The 25,460-nt window shown below is 42.1% G+C and overlaps 1 protein-coding gene across 1 annotated transcript in view; it reads left to right on the top strand.

Moving 5' to 3' along the window:
* Positions 1 to 25,460, top strand: part of LOC126236840 (uncharacterized) — a 66,198-nt gene that overhangs the window by 29,604 nt on the left and 11,134 nt on the right. The window contains exon 2 of the mRNA XM_049946442.1: positions 23,635 to 24,510. Within this exon, the coding sequence (XP_049802399.1) occupies positions 23,656 to 24,510 (855 nt within the window). The 5' untranslated portion in view covers positions 23,635 to 23,655. The remainder of the gene's footprint in view (positions 1 to 23,634; positions 24,511 to 25,460) is intronic.

Below are 25,460 nucleotides of genomic sequence, written 5' to 3'. Positions count from 1 at the left end.
GTCGAGGCTGTCGCATGTGAAATACAGTGAAGTGTACTGTTGTGGAGGAAATATGGGGCTCGCAAAAGCTGCAGCGCACAATACCGTAACCTGTGATGACTGCTGTCTCTGCCGCTCGCTGCTGACAAATAAGATAACTCTCCTATCTGGATTGACCTTCGCCAATCAAAGTATCCCTACGCCTTGATGAAGTCAAGGACTCCTATTCGCCCCTAGTCTAACTATTGGCGTGGTACACCGGTCAGATAACCAGTCCACCGCGATGCCACTCAAAAATTCGCTCACAGGCGTTTAACTATAACTCTGTCCGTTCACGCCGCGCAAGTGTGGTGGCCAACACAGTGAACAACGCTTAATCGCAAGGACTCAATATAGTCGCTCTCGTCAGAAGTGCTTTCCCAGTGAAGTACTGAGGAGAGACTTGTTCCTCGCTCTTTGAGTACACATACGACAGCACACGCTCTCGTTATGTGTTCTCGTTCCAAGCGCGACAACAGAACGGCCCCTCTCCATGCCAGACATGAAGGGGTATATCTTTCAGTCTCTTCCATTACTCCTTCAGCTCGAGGCATCAGGAATATCGCCTGCCAATCAGCATTGCTCTTCTAAAACGGGAGGATGACGTTTCGTTTAAGGTGATCAATCTGGAAATCTGTAGCATCGGCGTTTGGCGTTTGCTGTCTCCCTGTGAAAACCTCAAACTGCGTGCTCTGTTTCTAATGAATGCATGGGCTGGGCACTCCCACACAGTGTAGTGTAATTTGCTTTTAAGCTGAACATGGCGTCGTTCTTCCTTTCGCTCGGGCTAACGCTGTCCGCTCCACGGGCGGCCGAGGTTGACTCATCCTCTGAAGGGACCGGTCTCCCGGCGTGTGGTCTGCCTATCTCGAACTAAAAGCTCCTGTGACCGTCGTGTGTGGAATGTGTGTGTGTAAACCAGCCTCGAGTATTTAAACCACGGTGAGCTTAGTTATTTGCATATCGTTTACATGAATTCATACAACATTGACTTTATCTTATCGAGTTTGGGTTCGAATGAAGCGTCTTGATGTGCAGAATATAATTGTGAGGGCGGAATATGTAAGCAATGAAGGTCGGAAGACCACGACGTCTTACACTGTTCCCAAAACTTCGAGGACTTCACGTTGATAGTGATGAAGCAATGCAAGCAGAGGTGAAGTTGTGGTTCCATCAACAAAGTCAAACGTCCTACAGTGACGGTACGAACAAACAGATCTCTCGTTAGGAGAAACTTGTTCGTCACCAGGGTGACTATGTTTAGAAATAAATATATAGAGATGAAGAATAAAGATGTAAAATGTTAATGACGTGTATTTTATTTAGAAAGGTGTAAGAGGCATTACTTTTCAGTACGCCCTTGTACATACATCGCAGCACCTTAATAAACCATCGTACCTTACGTATAATGCTCATTTTCGGTGTATTGTGAATGCGGTTATTAAATATATACCTAGTGTCGAACGATTAATATAGTCGAGATTCCGCCAGTGGTCTCATTCAAGAGAATTTGACTTTTCGTATGGAGTTTACCTCTGGAGAGTGTTTTTAACATGGTACTCTGGGTAGCCTATCTGGTTTTAGGTCACATGAAGACACTTACGAACTCCAGTATCAGTGGGCGTTAAGTTTTTTCGCTATGGGGTAAATGCGCCAATAATTTAAAAAAAATGGGCCCACCCTTACTATACAAGGACGATCAGCATTTAATGTCCCTTCGACGAGGTCATTAGAGACGAAGCATGCGTTCAGATCGTTTGGTTAAGGATGTGGACGGAAATCGACCGTGCCCTTTCAAAAGAACCATCCGGCATTTGCATGGAGCGAAGTGAGGAAATCACAGGAAAGCTAACTCTGGATGGTTGGACGCTGATGCGAATCTTTGTCCACCTGAATGCGAGGCCAGAGTATTATCCACTGCGTCACCCCGCTCGATCACCCGCCCCTCGTACTTGATACATGATACGTAACTCAATGTTGACCACCAGAATATCGATGGATGATTCCTCTGAATCACTGGAAAAGTTCTTAGACGTTAGAAACGCATCAGTTTCATCAAGGTAGACTTGCAATGGATCGACGATTGGCGAAGACACCGGCAGATGACCTTGAGCGTAAGTAAATGCAACTTATTCCGTATAAATTAGTGAAGAAATTGGTTTGTTTGGTTACTCCTTGCTTTGCGTCTGGGGTCCTGTGTCGTCCGAACAAGACACAGCCAGGGCAAAAGCCCCACACACGCAGAGATACAGGCTGGTGCCAATGCAGTAGATACTCGCCACTTAACGCGAGCTCCACCAGCGCCGCGGGCGGCGCTGAGAATAAAGATATCGACTTCGCCTCGGACAACTGCCGACCGAGTACAATCCGCCAATGACCGGACGACAACGGAGAATGTCTCTTTGGCTCTTGCACACTTGGTTATAGAACATCGTCTATGGCTGACTTACACAGGGAACGTCATGTAGCGATCTCTTAGAATTGAACAGACAGTTGCAAATTCCTTTTTATATGTATGATGATGTTTACCTACCTAGATCATTTGCACTTAGACATTTCGGGCCATTACATGCAGTGCCGCAGACTTCATTATTCGACAAGTCGCAAAGATACGTAAACCTTTCAACTCACTTGTGGGAATCTGTCACTAATTTGTTGGAGTGTTGCAGAACATTCGTTCTCCTATCCCGTTACCTGACCCTAGGGCATTGCTGGATAATAGTGGCACGGAGAAATTATCTTAGCTACATACTGCACCAGAAGCCGTTCAAGAACTCGAAACCTGCCTACCGCAACAACAGTGGCAACGCGGCTTCCACAGCGGTAGCGACGAGGCCTATACAAACTGACAAGGGCTTACAAAAGACTCAAAGGCTCTTTTCACTACAAAGAAACAATTTTAGCGTGGACGTAGGCCTCTTGGCCTCCAGATATACTTTTTATGGACTTTTTATAAGCGGGCAAGATTTTTGATTACATCACGGCTCATAGTACAATATTTCAATATTTTTGCAATGAGGTCAGAAAATACCGCAGGTATACAACAAGTGATTTTGTCATTTTCCAACATTATTACGAAAATAAAAACTTGGCCTCAATGCACATTCTCTAGAGACATTTACGTCTCTTGTTGCAATCAATTCGTAGAAAATACATACATATGCATTATTGAAACTAATTAATTCACAGTTAGGAATTACTTTTTGTTGAAGTAAGACATGGTATCATATTTTATACATAATTGATGATGATGTACGCTATGAAAGGTGTGGTGTCACCGCCAGACACCACACTTGCTAGGTGGCAGCCTTTAAATCGGCCGCGGTCCGCTAGTATACGTCGGACCCGCGTGTCGCCACTGTCAGTGATTGCAGACCGAGCGCCGCCACACGGCAGGTCTAGAGAGACTTCCTAGCACTCAGCCCAGAAGCTACAGACTTTCTTACTAGACTCAACTCCTTTAACTGTTCCAGACCTCACGCCAGCCTGCGTGTGCTTAAACGCGTGCCTTTCGGCTATCTCATAGTGGCTTGGCTGTCTTGCCAAGTCACAACAAAAGGGGCTACAGGCTCATGCAGGCTTTGGCAGATAGACACAAGTAATAAATTTTTGGAAATGTGGATCGGAGTGATGAGTGATGCTGATGTAGAAATGATAGAGGAATATATAGAGGTCGGAGAATATGCGGATGTAATGAGTGTGAACTTCGTAATGGTATTCAGGAAACTAGTGCGGCTATCCTTGCATATCTAGAAGTGGACAGATAACATAAGACATACCACCACTCGATGTTCCCAAGAACGCTTTCAAGAATACAATACGTGAAACTCCACATATCCCAAGTCACCTTAGACCACAACTGCATACAAGGGCAGATTGTTTCAGACTTTTTGTCACCACATAATGTGCTGAGTGCAACAGTACTGTATAACAGTAATCGTGCAGAAGACAGTAAAATTCTATAGCCATACCTTGAACACTGAGTTGAACTTGACTCTACAGAACTGCAGATACTCATTCTTTGGTCTGGTTTACACAAGGCACGTGGGAAACCTCTGAGTGAATTTTGGTCGGATGAATACGGCTTACGTATATTTCGGTTGTCCCTGAGACGTTCTGATGTGGCTCCGGTTCGGTGACAAACTTCGGTGACAAACTTACAGGAGAGAAAAGAAAAACCGTTTCTGGATCCATTGCTGAACCTATAGTGTCTGTGTCCGAAATGTTCTTTGATGCCTGCATTTCTTCTTATATTCCTGGGTTGTATATTATTACAGTTGATGAGCACCTGTCTAGTTTCAGGGGATGGTGTCTATTCAAGCTGTACATTTCTTCAAAGCCTGGAAAGTACGAAATAAAAATGTGGGCTGCTATAGATTGAGAGACCAAATACCTCATAAATGAACGACTGTATACAGGGAAATCTGCTGAAGGAAGGGAATAAATCAAAAGAAACAAGTGGTGCATGTTTCAGTTGACCACTTGAGGGGAAGAGACTGGAACATTGCCTCTGATAATTTTTTAGAAGTTTGCAGCTTAATTGGAGCATGCAAAAATGGAGAAAGACCTCATACATACGTTTTTCCAGAGCTGATACCATGCGAGAGTTACGTTGTTGCTGATAATCTTCGGAAACTGTAACAACCCTAAAATACTTAGGAAATACTGCTCAGAGCGACATAGAGTGGGAACATTACACAAAGCTAGTAGCAGGAAAACAGATGTCACGCTGAGATGTATTGGAGGTATCTTAAGGGAATGTAACTTATCCATGCTCTCAACACATCCGTTAGGCCGATTCTTGAACATTGCTGACCAGTCTGTGACCCTCTTCATATTGGGTTAATGGAAGAGACAGAGAAGATCCAATAAAGAGATGCACATTCCCTAATGGTAACATGTAGTAACCGTGAGAGGATTAGTGAGATGCTCAACAAAGTCTGGTGGCAGACGCTACAAGAGATGCGTTGAGCATCATGCACAGGTCTGTTGTTCCAGTACCGAGATCGTACTTTACAACGAGGGCCAAGAAAGATATCGCTTCCTCCTAAATGCATCAAACATATTGCTTCCCCCTAAATATACCCTCCGTAAAAACCACGAAGAGAACATCAAAGAAGTTAACTCATGTAGGCCTTACTTGCAGTCGTTAGCACTACTCACCATTCGCGAATGAAACACGGAAGGTACCAAGATAGAATCACCCGAAGAACTCTCAGCTATACACAGTAAGGTATGGATATAGATGACGACGTTCCTGTGGCATTTTATGTGCCTGTGTTCCGGTCTGATCTTGAAATCTTGTTCCTGGAGGAGGTATTGCTGCACAGGGATCTAGTGAATTGCCTCACTGTCCTGACTTTCGAGTAAAGAATTCCTTCTGACTCTCCTTGGATGTCACAGGGTCCACCCTCCATTGCTTACTCGCGACAGTGGGAATCTTGCGCTCAAGAGTAACTTTGCACGGCGCACCTCCACTGTTGAGTCATTTTGATGCTTTATGTAGAAGGCTTCTAGAATCTGACCGTCCTTTTAAATAATATACTGAAATGACATAAACTGTTTTAAAAGAACGAATTACTCATGACTTAAGCAATGTGGGAGTAGCTATGTTCCCACTTCTCAATACTAGGAAAAATGTACTTTCTATGTCGTTGGTTTTCGTATTTGGAAAGCAACTTTTGTATGAAAAAACCCACTGCCTGTTCTTAACAAAACATAATTTGCTTACACCATGAGTTTATAGTAATCTAAGGACCTAAATACGTAGGCAAAAATAAATGACTTAAACTGAGTTTGCGTTAAGTTCTGATTTGGTATTCGACTACCGACTAAGTAATTAATGAGTATTTTTCACCATGGGAAAACTTGTGTATTAAACAATGTTAGTTCTTGGAAGGACCTTTCGCAAACTGAAGACTGTTACTGGCAACGGGCGGCGCTAAAGCGTAAAGATAGAATTTTCTCGTTTTGAGAGTACTGAAGGATCGATCTGTTTTATTTGCTAAAAAATATTCATACGCCGAGATCGCATAAAATATTCTTTATTTAAGACACAGTTTCGATAGACTTAGCTGTCACCTTCACGTCTTAATGTTTTATTGTGAAACATATTCATTTTATGTTGAACCTCGCTCCAAGTTGTCAGCACAAACCTTTTATAACGTGCTGATTTTTATCCACTTGACAACTTGGGTCCCAGTTTTATATAAAATGAACATGTTTCACAACAAAAGATTTTTAAGAGCTGAAGATGACGTCTAAGTCTGTCGAAACCGGTTCTCTTAAATACTTTATGCGATCTATGCTGCTGAATGTTTTCATATGAAAGAAAAACAAAATGAAATTACAGGTGTATCACTGAAACACCGTAAACTGACAAATTATATATACCCACAAATCATATTCATATGGCTTCCAAAGATACGTGTAGGGTGTTTATAAACAATTTACCTCTATTTTGCTCCATCCTGAATACCCACAAATATTAAGCAATATTTTCATTATGAGCTACTTGCCACAGAAATGATAGGATAATTAGGACTCAATTCATAGAACTTTTTAAAAGGCGATAATTCAATGTTTTGCTGTAGTAGTTTCGTTGGACAAGTTTCAAAGAAATTATTAATCGTGTTGTGAATTACATATATTTTACCTCTGAGTTTCTCGTGTAACGAATGAATCGTAATTGTAAATGGTTAAGTAAATAATTTTATCGCCTCGGCTCCTCGAACGAACTTGATGCAATAATGTGTGAATTGAAACTTCCTGGCAGATTAAAACTGTGTGCCCGACCGAGACTCGAACTCGGGACCTTTGCCTTTCGCGGGCAAGTGCTCTACCATCTGAACTACCGAAGCACGACTCACGCCCAGTACTCACAGCTTTACTTCTGCCAGTACCTCGTCTCCTACCTTCCAAACTTTACAGAAGCTCTCCTGCGAAACTTGCAGAACTAGCACTCCTGAAAGAAAGGATATTGCGGAGACATGGCTTAGCCACAGCCTGGGGGATGTTTCCAGAATGAGATTTTCACTCTGCAGCGGAGTGTGCGCTGATATGAAACTTCCTGGCAGATTAAAACTGTGTGCCCGACCGAGACTCGAACTCGAGACCTTTGCCTTTCGCGAAAGGCAAAGGTCCCGAGTTCGAGTCTCGGTCGGGCACACAGTTTTAATCTGCCAGGAAGTTTCATATCAGCGCACACTCCGCTGCAGAGTGAAAATCTCATTCTGGAAATGTGTGAATTGTCTGAAAATTTCTCGGAAGAGCTTTGAAAGTGCTCTACACTCAGATACTCTTCGAAAGGCAATTACTATGATTCAAAAACTCACAGATGGCTTCGTGAATGTAGGTAAAATGAGTATGAGGGAACAGAACATGAGGGACTTATCGTAGTGCAGTCACTGGTCGCATTCTGTCGCCCGTGTTTGACTATCTGTATTTGTTTTCTGTAAACCATCGTACGGTCTAAGTATAAGGGCACACTGCATTAAAAGTATATATTTCCCCACTTCCTCCTGTATCCACGGACAGTGGCCGAAAATAAATGCAGTCTACATGCCATCGTATATGCCTGAATTTTTCTAATTATATAGCCATGGCCCTTATTTGAGATATAAGTGCGGGAAAGTAATTAGTTTCTTCGCTCACGTATGCACTCGGAATGTTAATGCCTTACCAAGATGAAATAGCTCCTAGTTGCTATAATTAAAACTGATACAAATGATTAATCACAGGTGATGTAAACAATACAGGTATCTTTGCTGTTCTGCACTCATCCCGCTCCTGTTATTTCCTCTCCCTACTGCCCTGACGTATTTTTTCTTTTGCCTGTTGTCCCTTTCCCTAGACCGGACCGGACTGTGCTGTTTCTGTTCTTCCCTTGATTTCTGCCATCTTAGACCATGGAACCGATTACCTCGCCGTTTGGCCCCAACCCCATCAAAATTAACCAATCTTTGTCTGTTCAGCGCATTTATTATACGTTCATATGCTACGCTGAGGGCCTACTACCAATCATAGCACCAAGCACTGCTTTACCAACAAGTCGTCTTAAAACTTTCTTACGATGGGTATCTGGCAAAATGATCCTCTATCCTCTTCACAAGAGCAGCATTTCATCACTCACGTTTATCAAAACATAACTACGCATTCAAAAATACTCTATATTTGTTCGCTTTTCTCTACTACTTCATTGATTTGAAAGACTTAAATCACTACAACATGCTCTGAACAGAAATGACGTTATGCTGCCTAATAGCGTGTTGGCACATGCAGTACTGGACCGCTTCTGCGAGAGAAGTCTTTGGTAGATTTCGAAGGTATGTGACACCAGATGTGTAAGCACAGGTCACGCATTTCCTGTAAATTACAGGCCGGTTCTTTATGGCTACGGAACTGGCGCCCCATTGCTGTCTCAGATGCGACCAGTCGGCTTCAGATCCGATGAATCTAGTGGCAAAGACACCAACGTGACTTCACTATTATAACCTCAAACAACTGTAGCACGATTCCGGTCTTTGACGCAGCTGAAGACACCTTCGACGCCGGAGAAGACATCAAGCATGGAGGGCTGCAGGTGGTTCCCAATGATACTCACGTAGTCGTGATGGATTCGATTACCACCACAGATCTCTCCCATAACTTAATACTGACTCCACCGGCCTGTGTTCGCGGTGCGATGCATGTTTCGAGCAGCTATCCACCTTGACACGACCATCCGATTAATACAATGACAAATGTAATTCATCCGACTAGGTGACACGTTTCCCACTGAAATCGTAGTTGACATCTTTGGGTCAACAGGGGAGCCACATATTCAACAATGTGCCCTGAACTGTGAGCTCTGAAACATTTGAGCCTGCACCAACGCTGTAATCTCGTGTAAGATCCACAACAGATCCTCGCCTATTCTACTTAACAGAGCAGTAAAGTGTCTGACATCCACATCCTGGGATGAGAAATGAACGTCCAAACACCGTGTGGCCTCCTCGTGGTTTCACAGTCCTTCAGTAAGTTTCCATAAATACTCGTGACAGCAATCGGACAGCTGACAAGCTTAACCGTTTGCGAGTTTCTTGTTCCCAGATACCGAGCCATAACCTTCTGCCATTTATCTAAATAGTTTTTAACCTCCCAACAGTTAAATTATTTTCGTAACCTCACAATAAAAATGTGACTCATATATAGCCTATCAATAATTGACTGTGAATCTAAACTGGTGAATCTAGACGTCATCAATGCTGCGGCATTGCCCTGAAAAGTCATTCTGAATAAACTGAAAATTCTTACCTTAGTGATGTCGCCGGATAACGCGTATATATATATCTGCTCCTGTAAGAAATTTTTCTGGCACAGCCCAGTGCAATGCTAGCCACTAGTTTTTGTTATGTATGAAAAACAACTGATTTTATTTACGATAATTGGCTTGCCTATGGATAGGAGAAATTAGCAAAAAACTTTAAATTCAGGTGAATGACTGTCAAAAGTTATGTTTATAAGAAAGATTATTATTGAAAACTTGTTGAAAAAATATTTACATGAGACTTTGATGTAACAATAGTGCAAAATGAGTTGTTGCAAATTACATATGCGCGCGGCAATTAATAATAATAATAATAATAATAATAATAATTTTTTGCTTTTACCTTATACTACATCGCTCGGGCACCGCCATCGTTCTCCACGACCGGCCTTGGTAATTCCATACAGGACACAAGTGCTCTCTGTGAGCTACACAACTAGACAACTGCTCTATACGAGCGACCTGACCCCAACCGCCCGACTGCGAGCTGCTGCTGCTGCTGCTGCTGCCGCTGCTGCCGCTGCCGACATTGCTCTCAGGTCTGCGATTCTGTTGTAGCTTACATACCTCAGGCAGCGCGTGAGAAATCCATCGAAGTTACATCTGCTGGAGTGCGCTAGCAATAAATTCCTTAGTCATGTACGTCTTACAAGTTTGTCAGCGGATTTCCCCATTTTAGACCCGTATCGTCGCTAGAATGCTCCCCCATCTTCTCTGCTCCGCTTACATACTGAGATGACGAAAGTCGTGGGATACCTGCTAATGTTGTGTCGGACCTCCTTTTACCCGGTGTAGTGCAACAACTCACTTTGGCATGGACTCGATAAGTCGTCACTTGAAGAAATACTGAGCTATGCTGCCTCTATGGTGGTCTATAATTGCGAGTGTGTTCGCCGGTGCAGGATTTTGTGCACGAACTGAGCCTCCGATTACATCCCATGAATGTTCGCTGGGATTCGTGTCTGGCGATCTGGGTGGCGAAACCATCCGCTAGAATTGTTCAGAATGTTCTTCAAACCAACCGCGAACAATTCTGGCCTAGTGACAAGGCGCATTGTCGTCCATAAAAATTCCATCGTTCTTTGGGAACATGAAGCTCTTGAACGGCTGCAGATGGTCTCGGAGTAGCCGAACATTCAGAGAATCCAGACCATTCCATGTACACACATCCCACATCATTATGGAGGCACCACCAGCTTACATAACGCCTTGTTGACGACTTAAGTTCATGGTTTCGTTGGGTCTGCACCACGCTCGAACCCTTACCATCAATACTTACCAACTGAAGTCCGGACTCACACGGCCAGGAAATGGTTTTCTAGTCGGCTAGGGTCCAACCGACATGGTCACAAGCCCACGAGACACACTGCAGGCGAGTCGTGCTGTTAGCAAAGGTACTGGCTTCTTACGTCTGCTGCCATAACCAATTAACGCAAAATTTTACAGCCCTGTCTCAATGGATGCGTTCATCGTACGTTCCACATTTATTTCTGCTGTTATTTCAAGAAGTGTTGCACTGACACCTCTACGCAAACTCTCGATCGTTAAGTGAAGGCCGTCGGCCACTGAGTTGTCCGTGGTGCGATGTAATGCCTCAAATTTGGTATTCTCGGCATACTCTTGACACTGTGGATCGTGGAATATCGAATTCTCTAATTTCCGAAATGGAACGTCCCATGTGTCTAGCTCCAGCTACCATTCCGTGTTGAAAATATTTTATTTCACGTCGTGCGGCCATAGTTATGTTGGAAATCTTTTCACATGAATCACCTGATTACAAATAACAGGCCCGCCGATACACTGCCGTTTTTTACCTTGTGTATGTAATAGTACCGCCATCAGTAAATGTGCATATCTCTATCCCCGTGAGTTTTGTCACCTCAGAGCATACTTTACAAAATATAATGTGCAATAGTGTAATGTCAAACAACAGCTCCGCCATTACACCAGTGATGCAAGCGAAGCAGCAGGATGATTAAATTGTAAGTGATCAACTGTCATATAAAAGGCTTTCACACTATTTTCGTAACACATAACTGATGCAAATCTATCTGCACCCTATACAGGCTGCTACAGTAAAAAATAATGGACAAAGTTTTCTAGATTAATCTAGTTTAAGACTGTTTATTTTTAAGTAACATTTCTCTATGTGTATGTATGTATAAACGCCTGAAGATGAACAGGACGTGTTCGAAACGCGTTGCATTGTGTTAGATTAAGCATAAAATAAAAAGTGACTGGCAGCAGAAACTTAAAATAAATAATTATCCCACACAATCACGGTTCACAAACAGCCATTATGGCTGAAAATAATACTTTACAGAGTCATGTGGCCTCAAAGAAGTTCAATCTCCCGGCGGGCAGTAAATATGCTTGGGCTCAGTGTACAAGTACCTACCGCGGTCAAAAAGTATTCTTTCTGTCTGAACAACTTGAACGTAGTTCCTCATCCCAGTTGGCATCGAATCGCGAAAGTACGCGCAGTGAACAGTTTGTGTTTCACCGATGCTCATTGTAGATGGTACTCTGGTCGTACAGGTAGATGCATTCGGCTTCTGCAGGATGGAGTGTCTTCCACGGGAACGTAATTTTTACAACAGGTGTATTTCGTGGCGAACAAGCTGGACCGAAGGTATGCATGACGCCCGGCACGTGGCCTTCCAAGCGAGAGCAGGCGAAGCCTGCGGGCAGCGAGTGCTTGCAACACCACCGACGTCACAATTGCTGGCCGCAGTCGTTGGCTGCAGCACTGGCGTGATGCAAGAGAGGAGAAATACCTGAGGCTCCGCGAACCTGTCTGCATGTGAACGCTGTGATGACTCAGCAACACGTCCACGTACAGTGCTGGAGTAAGAAAATTGCAATATTGTGAGAAACTCATCTGAAAAACACCTATTTCAAACGGTGAATGCTTTGAACGTAAAATTATCGTTCCAGACGAGTACCATTACAACGCTGAAAAAAAAATCCTGTTTAGAGTCCAGGTCACTTAAGGCCTCTTCGCATCAATGAATTCAGTAAGAGATGTTCTGACATGTTTCTGAGAAACTTACTGCCAGGTTTTGATGTTCTAGTTGACATTCGTTTTATGGGCAGTTGCCAGTTCTGTAAGGTATGTTTGGCAAAGCTCCAAGGCATATTTTTCTGCCTAACGTTTCGTCCGCTACTTCGGGAGATATCCTCAGAAGCTATAAAGATGTAATAACTTAATTTTCAAACTTAGCCGAAACTATAGAATTTTTTATTGGTAATCTCACAGCTAGCAATTGTGACGCCACCCGACCGCTACTAACAGTCATGCTGACGCGTGTTCCGTAACTTAAACAGCAGAAGAGTTAGCCGTCTTTTATTTATTTATTTATCTATCTATTATTTATTTATACTGACCTATTAGAACCTTCAGGCCCTCCTACATCGGACTGGGGTTTCTCACATACAGTATAAATTACATCATAGTAACCTAAATAATTAACAATGTTAGTATGACGACTGGTATTAAAATGATCAGAGTGTCTGCAGTGCCCGTGTGAATAAATTATACTGACTATGAAGTAACAAAATTAATATTGGCATTGCTTCTACTACAGCTGCAGTCATTAGTAGTGACAATAGTAACAGTAACGGTGGTGGTTGTGGTGGTAATGATGGTGGTGTTAATAAAAGTAGTAACAGCTACAGTATAAAAAGATAATTTATACGTCTAGCATTAAGGTATACAACTTGTCTGACTTTAGTTTTTCCTCTTATTTCCTTTTAACGTTACTTTTTTTAAGTTCGAACTTCTGTGACCTCTGTACAACGGCATGATAGGAACTTGATAAAAGTTTAGGCACAGAAAAACTCCTGAATTAAGCCCATACAACACGTCTCAAAAATAATATAGGAATAACGGCCGTGAATTCCTGTATTGCTATTCTTATTCTGTTTGTTATTAATATACGAGCTGTCAGGTTAAGAGAGACGCGACACAGTTCGTCTTGTGGAGAAGGCTTTCATCTGAACATCATGCGGTGTTTTTCTGTCGAACAAAGCCAGCGGTAAATGAAAGAAACAGCAAAAGTTGTATGCGGGCAGCCTTCTGTCTGTAGCAACTTGGAAAGTGTGCAATCTGCAGCCACATGCGTGTAATAGGACCAATTTACAAACGACCTCAGAGACACTGCGATGGTATCTTTGTTCGCCAGAGAAACATCGAATTTGGAGAGAAATGAGGCGGATGGTTAAAATCATATAAGGTGGGAGAACGCCGATTACTGGCTCTTTGCAGACTGCGTCTTTGCTACGCTCTTGTCTAATAAGAGTTGCAGAGTCATGAAGCAGTAGTGACGATGCACGATACGACGTCACTCACTCCTTCAACGTTTACTCACCTGCGAGACTGGTTTTTGTCTTCAATAGACTCGTGTAGTTGGATGTACAGAGAGAACACCCTCCTGTTCCCTTAAGTGAATTCCGATAACGTTTTTCAGTATACTCTGGGACTGGCAACCGTAATTTGTTTAACTAATTGTGTACAGAAGGCTGGAAAAGGAAAATGAATCTCTTTAGATGACAACCCGTGTCCCTTCAGGAAAGGTAAAGGCATCAGAAAGGCTATTCTGATGTGCTTGATACTGGAAAGGAGACTTAAAAAAGAAACATAAAGACCTGGAAGACCTGGTAAAAGGATTTGTTGACCTAGGAAATGTGTTCCACAATGTACAGCGTTGGAAGATGTTCGAAATTCTGAGAAAAATATGTATGAGCTATAGTATGATTCAGTACGTAGAGGGAGACGAAAATCTAGTATTCGGGGGGGTTGGAATGCAATTGTAGGGGAAGGAGTAGAAGAAAGAGTTACGGGCTTAGTATTGGGACTGTGAGAGGCGAAAGACTGAATTCTGCAATAAATTTCAGCTAGTAACAACGAATACTCTGCTCAAAAATCACAAGAGGAGGAGGTATACTTGGAAAAGGCCGGGAGTTTGATTACATAAAGGTCAGGCAGATATTTCGAAATCAGATTAAGGGTTGTAAGGCGTACCAAGGAGCAGATATACACTCATTTAGACCAATATCACAATCTAGTAGTGATGAAGAGTAGGCTGAAGTTTAAGAAACTAGTCAGGAAGAATCAATGTTCAAAGCAACGGGATACGGAAGTTGTACTGAATGAAGGGATACGCTTGAAGTTCTCTGCCAAGGAATAGCTCAGTAGGCAGTTCAGTCGAAAAATGGTCATCTCTCAAAAAGGACAGTTGCAGAAGTTGGGGAGAAAAAGATAAGATAGGTACAAAACGGTAACTGCAAAGAAACCATGGGTAACAGAAGAAATACTTCAGTTGATCGATGAAAGAAGTACAAAAATGTCCAGGGAAATTCAGGAATACGGAAATAAGTCACTTAGAATTGAAATAAATAGGGAGTGAGGGGGAGCTAAGGCGAACTGGCTGCATGAAAAACATGAAGAAATTTGAAAAGAAATGATTGTCGGAAGGACTGAGTCAGGGTTAAGAAATGTCAAAGCAGTCTTCGGTGAAATTAAACGGAAATTGGTAATTCGGATCTAGTATTAGAATTAGAATTTAGAGGAGATTTGGAATAATTAAGACTGAATGAGGCAGAAGGGACAGATAACATTCCGTTAGAATTTCTAAAATCATGGTGGGGGGGGGGGGGGGGAGAGGAGGAGGAACAAAACGAGTATTTACGTTAGTCTGGAGAATTTCAGACTTGAGATATACTAGCTGACTTTCGGAAAAACATCATCTACACAATCCCGAAGATTGATAGAGCTGACAAGTGCGAGAATTTTCGCGCAATTAGCTTAACGGTTCATGCATCCAAGTTGATGACAAAAATAGTTTACAGAAGAATAGAAAAGATAATTAAGGTTCTATTACATGAGGGTAATTTTGGCATTAGGAAAGGTAAAGGCACCATAGAGGCAGTTCTGACGTGTTTGATGATGGAAGTAAGACTAAAGAAAAATAAAGACACGGTCGTAGCGTTCGACAATGTCAAATGGTGCGAGATGTTCGAAATTATGAGGAAAATAGGGGTAAGTTTTAGAAAAAGACAGGTAATATACAATATGTACAAGAACCAAAAGTAAACAGTAACAATCGAAGACAAAGAACGAAACTCTCAGATCAGAAAGGGTATTAAGCAGGATTGTAGCCTTTCACCCCTACTGTTCAATCTAGACATCGAAGAAGAAGTGTCGGAAATGAAAGAAAGAAAGAAAGAAAGAAAGAAAGAAAGGTTAACCAGTGTGAATGAAAATTAGGGTGAAAGAATATCAACGAAAAGGTTCACTGATGACATTGCTATCCTCAGTGAAAGTTAGAAAGAGTGACAGGATCTGCTGAATGGAATGAACAGTCTCTTGAGCATACACTATGGTTTGAGAGTAAACCGAAGAAAGATGAATGTAACGAGGAATAGTAGAAATGAGATTACAGATAAATTTATCACACAAAATGGTCACCATGAAGTTAGAGAATTCTGCTACATTGAAAGGAAGATAACCTCTGACTGACAAAACAAGGATACAAAAGCAGGTTAGTACAAGCACAAAATGGAGTCCTGGCCAAAAGAAGTCTACTAGTGTGAAACATAGACCTTAATTTAAAGAACGAACTTCTGAGAATGTACGTTTGTTACATAGCATTGAATGAAAGTGAATCGTACACTGTAAAGCCCGAGTACACACATGAAAATCCACTAAAAACGATACTTTTGTCTAGAGATGTTTCTGTTGGTCAATCTGTCTCATTTCATTTCTGTCTTACCGTGCAGGTTCTTTCTTCGTCTATGTACTCTGATCGTCCCATGTAAGGTGAATTATTTACTGTTTAATATGTACTGACAGAGCTGTTTTCGAAAATGTCTGGTTGCATGTATTACGGGATTACCATTTCATTTCAAACGTGCTCTCTTATTTTTTTCATTTGTGTCCAGCTATTGTTCAATTCATCTTCCGCACCCACTGCTGACACTTCCAAAGGATATTGGATATAAATAAATTGTTGTGGGTCTAGTTTGGCCATAATAGACCGTGGTCTTATAGTAGGAGCAATCCTGGCTTTTGACTGCAGTAATTTAGGGAAAGCAAGGAAGATATATAGCATGATAACCACATGGCTATTAGAGCCTGTGTCTTCCCGAATACAAGACTACTCTGTTAAAAAGGTGCAAATTCGTTCGGCTTACCCGTACAGTATAATACCGTTTCATTTATTCATATTTTATGCATAGTCTATTTGCAAGAAAAAAGTTATTTCATAATTTAAAAAGTTGGTGCTATGCTGTTCATTTTTCAACAAGAATCACACTATTCGCACAATCAGATGAGATCAGGACCACAACAATGATTTTTGATTTCATATTCTGTACAGCAGCTTCTTATTTGCTTGCCTAAAAATTGAGTCAATACTTGTGTATAAGAGTGAGATGTCGAGTTGAGAAAGAGTTTAAGATGTTAGTGTTATCCATTGAAAAGATTTGGTGTAAGTTTATCCGAAACTTTTGTACTGTAAATGCGTTTTCTTAAACTTTGTGATGAGTTGTTATGCGACCTACGTCATAATTACTCTGCGTGTAGCTTGTTTTAAGACACTTACTGTATGTCTTTATTTTCACAGTTAGTAACTGCAGATCACCTAAGGAGGACCTAGGGGCCAAAGACAGTTTTCTCAATAAAAACCTTTTTACGCTACTGGAGCTGATACTTTATCAATTACTTAATCATCTGGTGAACTGATCCTTCCGCCGACCGGGAAACTGGAACATCAAACGTGACAAGTGCACAGAAAATACCCTCCGCAGCGCACCATAAAGTTACTTGCGGAGTATAGATGTAAATGTAGATGACGCAGATGTAGTAGCTTTCGAGTTTGTTAGTGACGTAGAAGCAAGTCAAGTGTGGAAGACTCGAGATTTCTGACAAATATGAAATATTCAGAGTGTCCGTGGAAACAGTACACGGCAAACCTTTTTATTGGGGTGGGGGGCTCAGGTACAATGGCACCCGACACTGATGTGATGGAACGGCAAAAGAAGGAAGTAGCGGGCTTCAAAGTTGTGTCGCCACTAACTGTCGTACGATATTATCGGCAGTGGCAGGAATACCGGCTTCCTTTGAGTTCATGGGACAACTATGGGCACAAACCTAAATAGACCCCCGAAGAATATGCTAACATACCAGAAAACTAATGACTAATGAGGAAGAAAGTGCCGAACAGTGCTGGGAGGATGAATCACAAATGCTTAACAATGCGCAAAAAATTGGTAAAAACTCCTTCCGCTCCTCTGTATACGTGTCTGATGACGCGGGTAAGAAACTGTAGTTTCGTAGGATTCATGGAGCGGTAGTCAAGTAGAAGAGACGCATAAGTGATGTTTTCAGTACAGGTGTTTATTGCTGGGAGGGACGGCTTGATGAAGTACCTCATCAGCGTGATTTGCCGTGACTGGTAACGTAATGAGGCACCGGAAGACGGAAATTCACCCCTCACTGCGGGAGACTGCTAATGCAGTTCGTTTGTTCCACGATTGCGAACATACAAACACTGCGAGAGGATTGTTACGTATCAGAGAATGGTTGTTCATAAAATCATGCTGTAGCGATCGCATTTAGGTTTGCGTCAAAATAAGTGTATATCCTATTATTAGCATTTACCATCCTCATCATTAGCAGCAGCAGCAGAACCAGTCCGTGAGATTTGTTCAGGCGTTCAGTCTTTGTTTACTCGTTTCGTCTTCGATTTTTTAAACTGTAAGGGGCGATCAAAAAGTCTTCGTCCGAGGGTGTGGCTGTAGCCTGTATGCAACGAAGCGCGACTCTGATGTGGCACCGACATGTAGGCTAGGGATTAGAGTGACATTCGTGTCTTTCCGGCGTGCGTGCGGCAAATGCGTGAACGTGGAACTACGGACGTAGACGTCCATCGGAGAATGAAGAATGTGTAGGGAGCAACGGAGCAGCATGCCTGTGGAAAGCCACCGTTGTCGGGTGCTGCTGCTTCATGACAACGTACGTCCCCATATCGAAAATGCAGAAACGCAAAAGTTACGCCGACTCACGTGGTAGACAGCCGAGCACCGGCACCATAGGCCCATTCTCTCCCCATACGATTGTCACGCCTTTGGTCCCTTAAAGAAACACCCTGAAGGGTTGACGATTCCTGTCGGACGAGAATGTGCAGCAGGCAGTTACAGACTTCTTTACGTAGCAGAACACGGTGTTCTGCAAAATGGATATCTTTATCAGCGCTAGTTGGATGATTGTCAATGCTCACGTCAAATTTGTCTGACTAACATTCAGATTCTGGACACTAAGACCATTGAGTGGAAACTTCTTGATCGTTCCTTCCATTTTTGTTGTTGTTTTGCATCTATCTCAGCTATATCATCGCGGTTCTGTCAATTCCGCATCTAGCCATGCGTTCCTTTAATTCGTTCTCATATATTACACTGAGGGGACGAAAGTCATGGGACACCTCCTAATATCGCGTCTGGCCTCCTTTTGCTCGGCGTAGTGCATGTGGCATGGACTCAACAAGTCGTTGGAAGTCTCTTGTAGAAATATTGAGACATGCTGCCTTTATTGCCATTCATAACTACGAAAGTGTTGCCGATTCAGGATTTTAGCACGGACTGACATCTCGATTATGTCCCATAAATGTTCGATGGGATTCATCTCTCGCGATCTGGTTGGTCAAATCATTCGCTGCCGGCCAGAGTGGCCAAGCGGTTCTAGGCGCTACAGTCTGATGCCGCGCGACCGGTACGGTCGCAGGTTCGAATCCTGCCTCGAGCATGGATGTGTGTGATGTCCTTAGGTTAGTTAGATTCAAGTGGTTCTAAGTTCTAGGGAACTGATGACCTCAGCGGTTACGTCCCATAGCGCTCAGAGCCATTTGAACCATATAGTGTTTTCTTAAGCGCAATAAGTGCACCGCACTGTAACACTAAAAAGACGCCTATACTGTAACGTCATCTTCTCCATTTTGAGTGTTGGGATTACTCTTGATGAGAGGTAAAATTCTCCATGCATTAGGCAAACCCAAACCCTTCCATTGGATTGCAGCAGCGTACAGCTTGATCTTCTTCTTAAGTTGCCAATCCTAAGATTGATTTGCAGCAGCTCTCCATTCAGTGCGATTGTCGGCCAGCCTCTTCAATTCCGTGAAACTTCCGCATCCTAGGTCCTGCATTATCTGGCTGATGTACTTTCTTCTAGGTCTGCCTCTTGCCCTTTTGCCCTCCACAAGGCCTTCCATTATAGTGTGGAGAAGACTTTCATGTCTCAGAATGTGTCCCATCCATATATCTCTCCTCTTCTTGACCGTCTTCCAAAGAACTGGAACTTCCTCCGCTCTCTGCAGGACTTCTTCATTTGTCATCCTGGCCGTCCATGGAATTTTTAACATCCTTCGCAGACACCACATTTCGAATCCTTCAATCCTTCTTCTTTCGTCCTCTCCAAGTGTCCAGGTTTCGCTGCCGTAGAGAAGCACACTCCCAACAAAGGTCTTTATTAACCGCTTCCTTAACGCCAGACTTATCATATTTGATGTGAGGAGTCCTTTCCTTTTATAGAATGCAGTCTTTGCCTGATTTATTCTACTTATTACATCTTTCCTACTACGACCATCTGATGTTATTCTGCTTCCCAAGTAGACAAAGTCTTGTATTTCTTTCAGCTTCTCTCCATTCAGCTTGATTATTTTGTTTGCTTGCAACTAAGATTTTTGTTTTTGACTTATTAATTTTCATGTTGTACCGTGTAGCAAGAGTGTTTTCCATTTCCTCCAACACTACTTGTAATTCTTCCTCATTTTCCGCTAGGACAGCAATGTCATCCGCAAAACGCAGCATATCAACTATTTTTCCCTGGATCCTGATTCCATTAGCTTGTCCTAACTTTTCTCTGACCTCGTCCATTGCTTTCTGTATGTACATATTAAAGAGGACAGGGGAGAGTGCACATCCCTGTCTGACACCCTGTTTAATTTTTGCTTGTTGTTGATGTTCCCCACATCTCACTATTGCCACCTCTTCTTTGTATAAGTTCCATATCGTTCTCCTGTCCTTGATGTGACACTCCAAAGCACTCGTTTCCACTTATCCACTTCCACTTATCCACTTCCACTTATCCACATCCACTTATCCACTTCCACTTATCCACTTCCACTTATCCACTTCCACTTATCCACTTCCATTCTCCAGTGGTGTCGCTCTTCACACCGTCTTAAGTGTGCGTTCACTACGCAAATATATGTCTTACGAGGAGCTGCCGATTCTTAGCTCCATATCCAGTCACTGAAAGTTGGACTGCTGGTAGCACTGTGGATCACATGAATGATTCCTTCCGCTGATTTTATGCGATTTTTTACAGCCCTCAGCAGTCTACGACGGTCCCTCTCTATCAGCACATGAGGTCTGCCTGGTCATGGTTTATCTGTGGTTTTCCCTTCACATTTCTAATCCATTCACGTCGCCAGCAGTAGATTTGGCTGATTTATTACGTTACCATCGACTATCCCACGTTCGAAGTCACTGTAGTCTCCTGACAGCTGTCTTTTACACTGGCGGTCTTCCTCTCGTGACTTCTAGTTGTCAGTTCCGCATTACATAGGCATGTCCAGATACTTTAGATTCGACAGCATAAATGTCACTCGTATGTGGTGAGGCTTCTGATAACAGATCTCACCGTCTCGCCGACATACACTGTTCCTTACTCGCAGCTGCTTTCATTGACTCCAGACGAGTGCAGTTTAGCACCTTTCTTTGTTGGTCCTAACACATTTCTGACTTCATGAACAGTGTGCTACCAATTGTGATTTTGGAGCACGCGTCACGGACGTGCCCGAGCCGTTTGGGAAGGGTTGAGGTCAATGGAAAGTTGGTTTAGGTCGGCTCGTAAGACTAGCTTGGACAGCGTAGCTCAGAAAGTACTGTCAGGCATCCAGGTTAGAGTGCCAACACAAATTAGAATTTTGCTTCATAAGTATTACCGATGAAATGTATACCTGGCACAAGATAAAGATTCGGTGTATTAACGAATGGTATCCGGAGATTAAAATTGAATCGTTATGAATCAAGACACACACACACACACACACACACACACATGATTGATTTAAATGGTGAAGTTTACTACATTAAAAAGAATCTAGTGTATTATAGCTGTAGTTGATAATTAGACAAATCAGAATGGATTCAAACCTTAGAGTTCTTTGAAGTAGGCGAAAGAGAAAAATGCCAAAATGTTTATTATTATTTCAGACTAGTTTCCATCTTACATCACGTTCACACCAACAAATTTAAACGAATCTTTCTGCCGTGTTGTGTCGGTACTATTTGGCAACATGATTATTTACAATCTATGCCAGTAAAAATAATAATAATTAATATTATTGTTAAAATTTCTTCAGAAACAACTGTAACCATTCGCCTTTTGTGATTATTCATTTTTTATTATTTTTAGGGCTGCGTGCCTCAGTCTGTAAAACCTCAGTCTGTAAGATCGCTTTGTTGTCTGTCCATCAATTAAGACCATTTTTTTTCTGAAACACGTTGGCGTATCAAATTCATATTTATTTTACATACTAAAGTCTAAGGTCACAGTGTGGTTTAAAAATATAAGCTTATAAGTCAATGCAATCAAAAGAGTCATTAATATCACATATTTTGATAAAAAAATTACTCATCAAAACCAATAGGGTACTTTTCGTTGACCTATAATCATGAAATCAAGGTTTGACAGGACGAGTGAAGTAAAGATTCTGAAACTTGTTAAACTCTAATAACATCACATAAAAATCTTTTGCCATCTGAACATACTTTGCTTTCATCATCACTCAAAAGCCTACGACGAACAGTCATGCATTCAAACGTAAAATGTAAGTTGTAATCAATTTTTAATAAATAAACAGATGTTTTGTTAAATGTTACCTCTCTACCTATACACACACTGAAGTCCCCTGCTCGCCTCTTTCTGTGTGTCCGGGCTAATCTGAAGAATTACAGCGGAGATTCTGATATGATTTTGAATCCTTTGGGCTAATATCTTGCAAGTATCGACATCGATAACAGGCAAAAATCGTAGATTCGTAGACCTTCTCGAGTCATTATATATATACCTAATGATTCGCTTTCTAGTATTTTTCGACAGGCATTTTTTGTTGTAGAAGTCTCGAGTTATACCATATGCGCTTCCCATTTCGTTTCCTTTCCTTCATAGCAGCTTTTTACAAACAATTCTCGTCCATTGTCTCACCAAGAATTTAAATTTTAAAATTTTTCATTTTGGTCAATATTTGTTTTCAGAAATTTTTGTGCATTTTTAATGTTTTTAAAAAATATTATTTCTTTCTCTACAGAAATTCTTGAGATAGTTTTATTTACTATGTTCTTCTAAAACATTAATTTGTGTTACAGCAGATGTCACATTTTCAGAAAGAGTAGCAAAGTCAGCCTTCTTCCCGACGTTGTTGGAGAAATATTACATTCATTCGAAAAAATTTAATAGTCAGTGATATTTATTCCTTGTTATGGGTTTCAACAGACTGTAGTCTTCTGACAGATAAAGAACTTGCTGTTACGCGTCCCGTTCCATTATGACTATCGCACATACCATGTTGACATCCTAGTGGATATTGTGTTGGATATTCCACACAGGTTTGTCAAAATTAAAACTCAGTTTGTCAAAATTAAAACTCAGTTTGTCACAAATAAAATAATTACTGCACTTGTTTACATTTACATGACGAATTAAATACTCCATTGATCTACATTATTTAACAAACCTGTGTCAACAGTCCTACATAATACCCACTAGAATGTCGACATAGTATGTGTGATACAGTAATAATGGAACAGGACATATAACAAGTTTTTTTAACGAGTCTTAACTCTTGAAACTGTTAATCAGGAATAATAGTACTGAATACGATCTTGACTATTAAAATTACTCCAAACCAATTACGGATAGCTGCTCCTTATCTCTATTATGAGAAATTTGTTACATTCATTCAGCCTTTCATACCAAATTCGCACTGTTTTCTCTAGAACACAATCTGAAGGAACTGGGTAAAGGTCATCACCTTGCTATATACCTGTAGTTATTCTGAAGGCTTCAGATATTTTTCCCATAAATTTCAGTTTAGATACTGTTTTTATTTATTTTTTATTATTATTATATCATAAAGCAATGCTCTTGGCGGTTTTAATATACCTTTTCCGAATGTTGTTATGTAAAAATTTAGTCATACTATAGCATTTCCTGATTTAACGTAGTATGTGATTCTTTTGTTCCGAAGGTCGTGGCACATAAATCAGCCATGTCGAGAGGAGATGGAGCGAAACAGGTGACGCCACCGTCTTGGCTGGACAAGGCCTTTGTCGCCGACGCCCTGAAAGCTTCTGACCCAGCAACCGATGAATCCAGCGTACAGATCGTCTCTGTGGCGGAGGTGTGTGGCGGCTACCTGAGCGAAACCTTCAGGGTTGTCGCGCGGAACACTGTGACTGGGGCGACCCAGAGACATAAGACCACGTCGCTGATTGTGAAGATCGCGCCGAACTCCGACGGTCTCCTCAAGGAGGTAATCGAAAGTGGAGTGTTCACCAAGGAGAAGATCGCCTACAGCAGCTTCCTCCCGGCCGTGGAGGCTGCTCTCAGAGCGGTTGACCTTGACGAGTGGCAGCCTGTGTGGCCCAAGTTCTATTATCAGGGCTCGACGCCGAGCGACTTTCTGGTGATTGAAGACCTGGACGCTTCCGGGTTCCGTAAGGTGGACGAGGCCGTCTCTCTGGACCTGGAGCAGTGTACGGTCGCAGTGCGAGGTCTAGCCCGCCTGCACGCCGCCTCCGTCGCCTTGCTGGACGACGAGCAGTATGCAGACGGTCTATTCCACCAGTCGCTCATCTTCAACGAAAAGATGCTCGAGAGGTACGAGTCCTCAATGGCGGACGGATTTGGTAAAATGATAAAGATCTTCGAAGACTACGCTTGGTTTCACAAGTACAAGGGCAAGCTGAGCGATTTCGGGCTTCCTCTGCTGCGCACGACAGTGGATGTGGTGACAAAGTCGAAAGTAGATTTCAGAGTTATGCTACACGGCGACTTCCACAGGAACAACATAATGTTTCGCAGGGACGGTGAAAGTCTACAGGTTCGCGTCTTCGATTTTCAGGTGAGATATTGGAGAACTTTTTCTTGTTGTTAAATTAATCAGTATAGAATCCTTTTGGAGATGCACCATTATACCAGTAAACCGACTCTGAGAAAGTGGCAAAAAGGAATAAGCAGTTGATAACCGTATACATGAATGTAATTTGTATGTGTGACTCGAGACTGGGGAGAAACTCTGCAAAGGTGTCTAAGAGGTCAGTGCGAAAAGTAACCCCCATTTCCTCGTGGAGGTAGCAGAACAGTAACCACCTTTTCTAAACCAGTAGGTCAGCGTGTCCATAGCTGCAGTAATGAGAAAGTAACATTGAATTTCACTCTCATACGGTTTTTATAGTCAAAATGTGAAAATAGTTGAGATTCATCATGGAATTAATGCTGTATATGGACCGAATAAGTGGATGTGATAGTCACTTACAACGTTAGTTAAGATTAGATGGACAAATGCTGGTCATCTATAGTAAGCAAAAAAACTGGTGCAGGAAATTGATGAAAAAGTTTGCGACAACCGGTCTTTCAGGATATTTAAAATGTCCGCAGAATTTCTCGATTATTTTGTACGAGATAATGACAAAAAGACTAAGATGTCACATGTTCTGTGTTCTTTGAGTTTCAAAACTCCATTATGAAATTCAACGGATAACTGCAGTTCTTTTCCTTTATATAGTGTTGTCAGCAGCGTCATGAGGTCTCTACCCTTTCGCGGTTTGGTCGAAGCTTGTCAAGGTACCCGTTTGAACCTCCAAGTGTGAATTCACTAGTGGGGTGTGAATTCACTAGTGGGGTGCCAATGATGATCTTGGTAAAATTTCAACAATGCCCCAGGTTCACGTCCAGGGGGGAGGGATGGCGACGAACCCACCGTCCTCAGTGATAGTATGCCATCATCATCCCGCCTGTGGCCATAAACAGCGCAGCATGATTCAGGATCAGAGCATTCCTGCTGCACAGGCA

The sequence above is a fragment of the Schistocerca nitens genome, chromosome 2 (assembly GCF_023898315.1).
Source record: "Schistocerca nitens isolate TAMUIC-IGC-003100 chromosome 2, iqSchNite1.1, whole genome shotgun sequence".
NCBI classification, from domain to species: domain Eukaryota; kingdom Metazoa; phylum Arthropoda; class Insecta; order Orthoptera; family Acrididae; genus Schistocerca; species Schistocerca nitens.
This window is presented reverse-complemented; position numbering and strand designations above follow the sequence as displayed.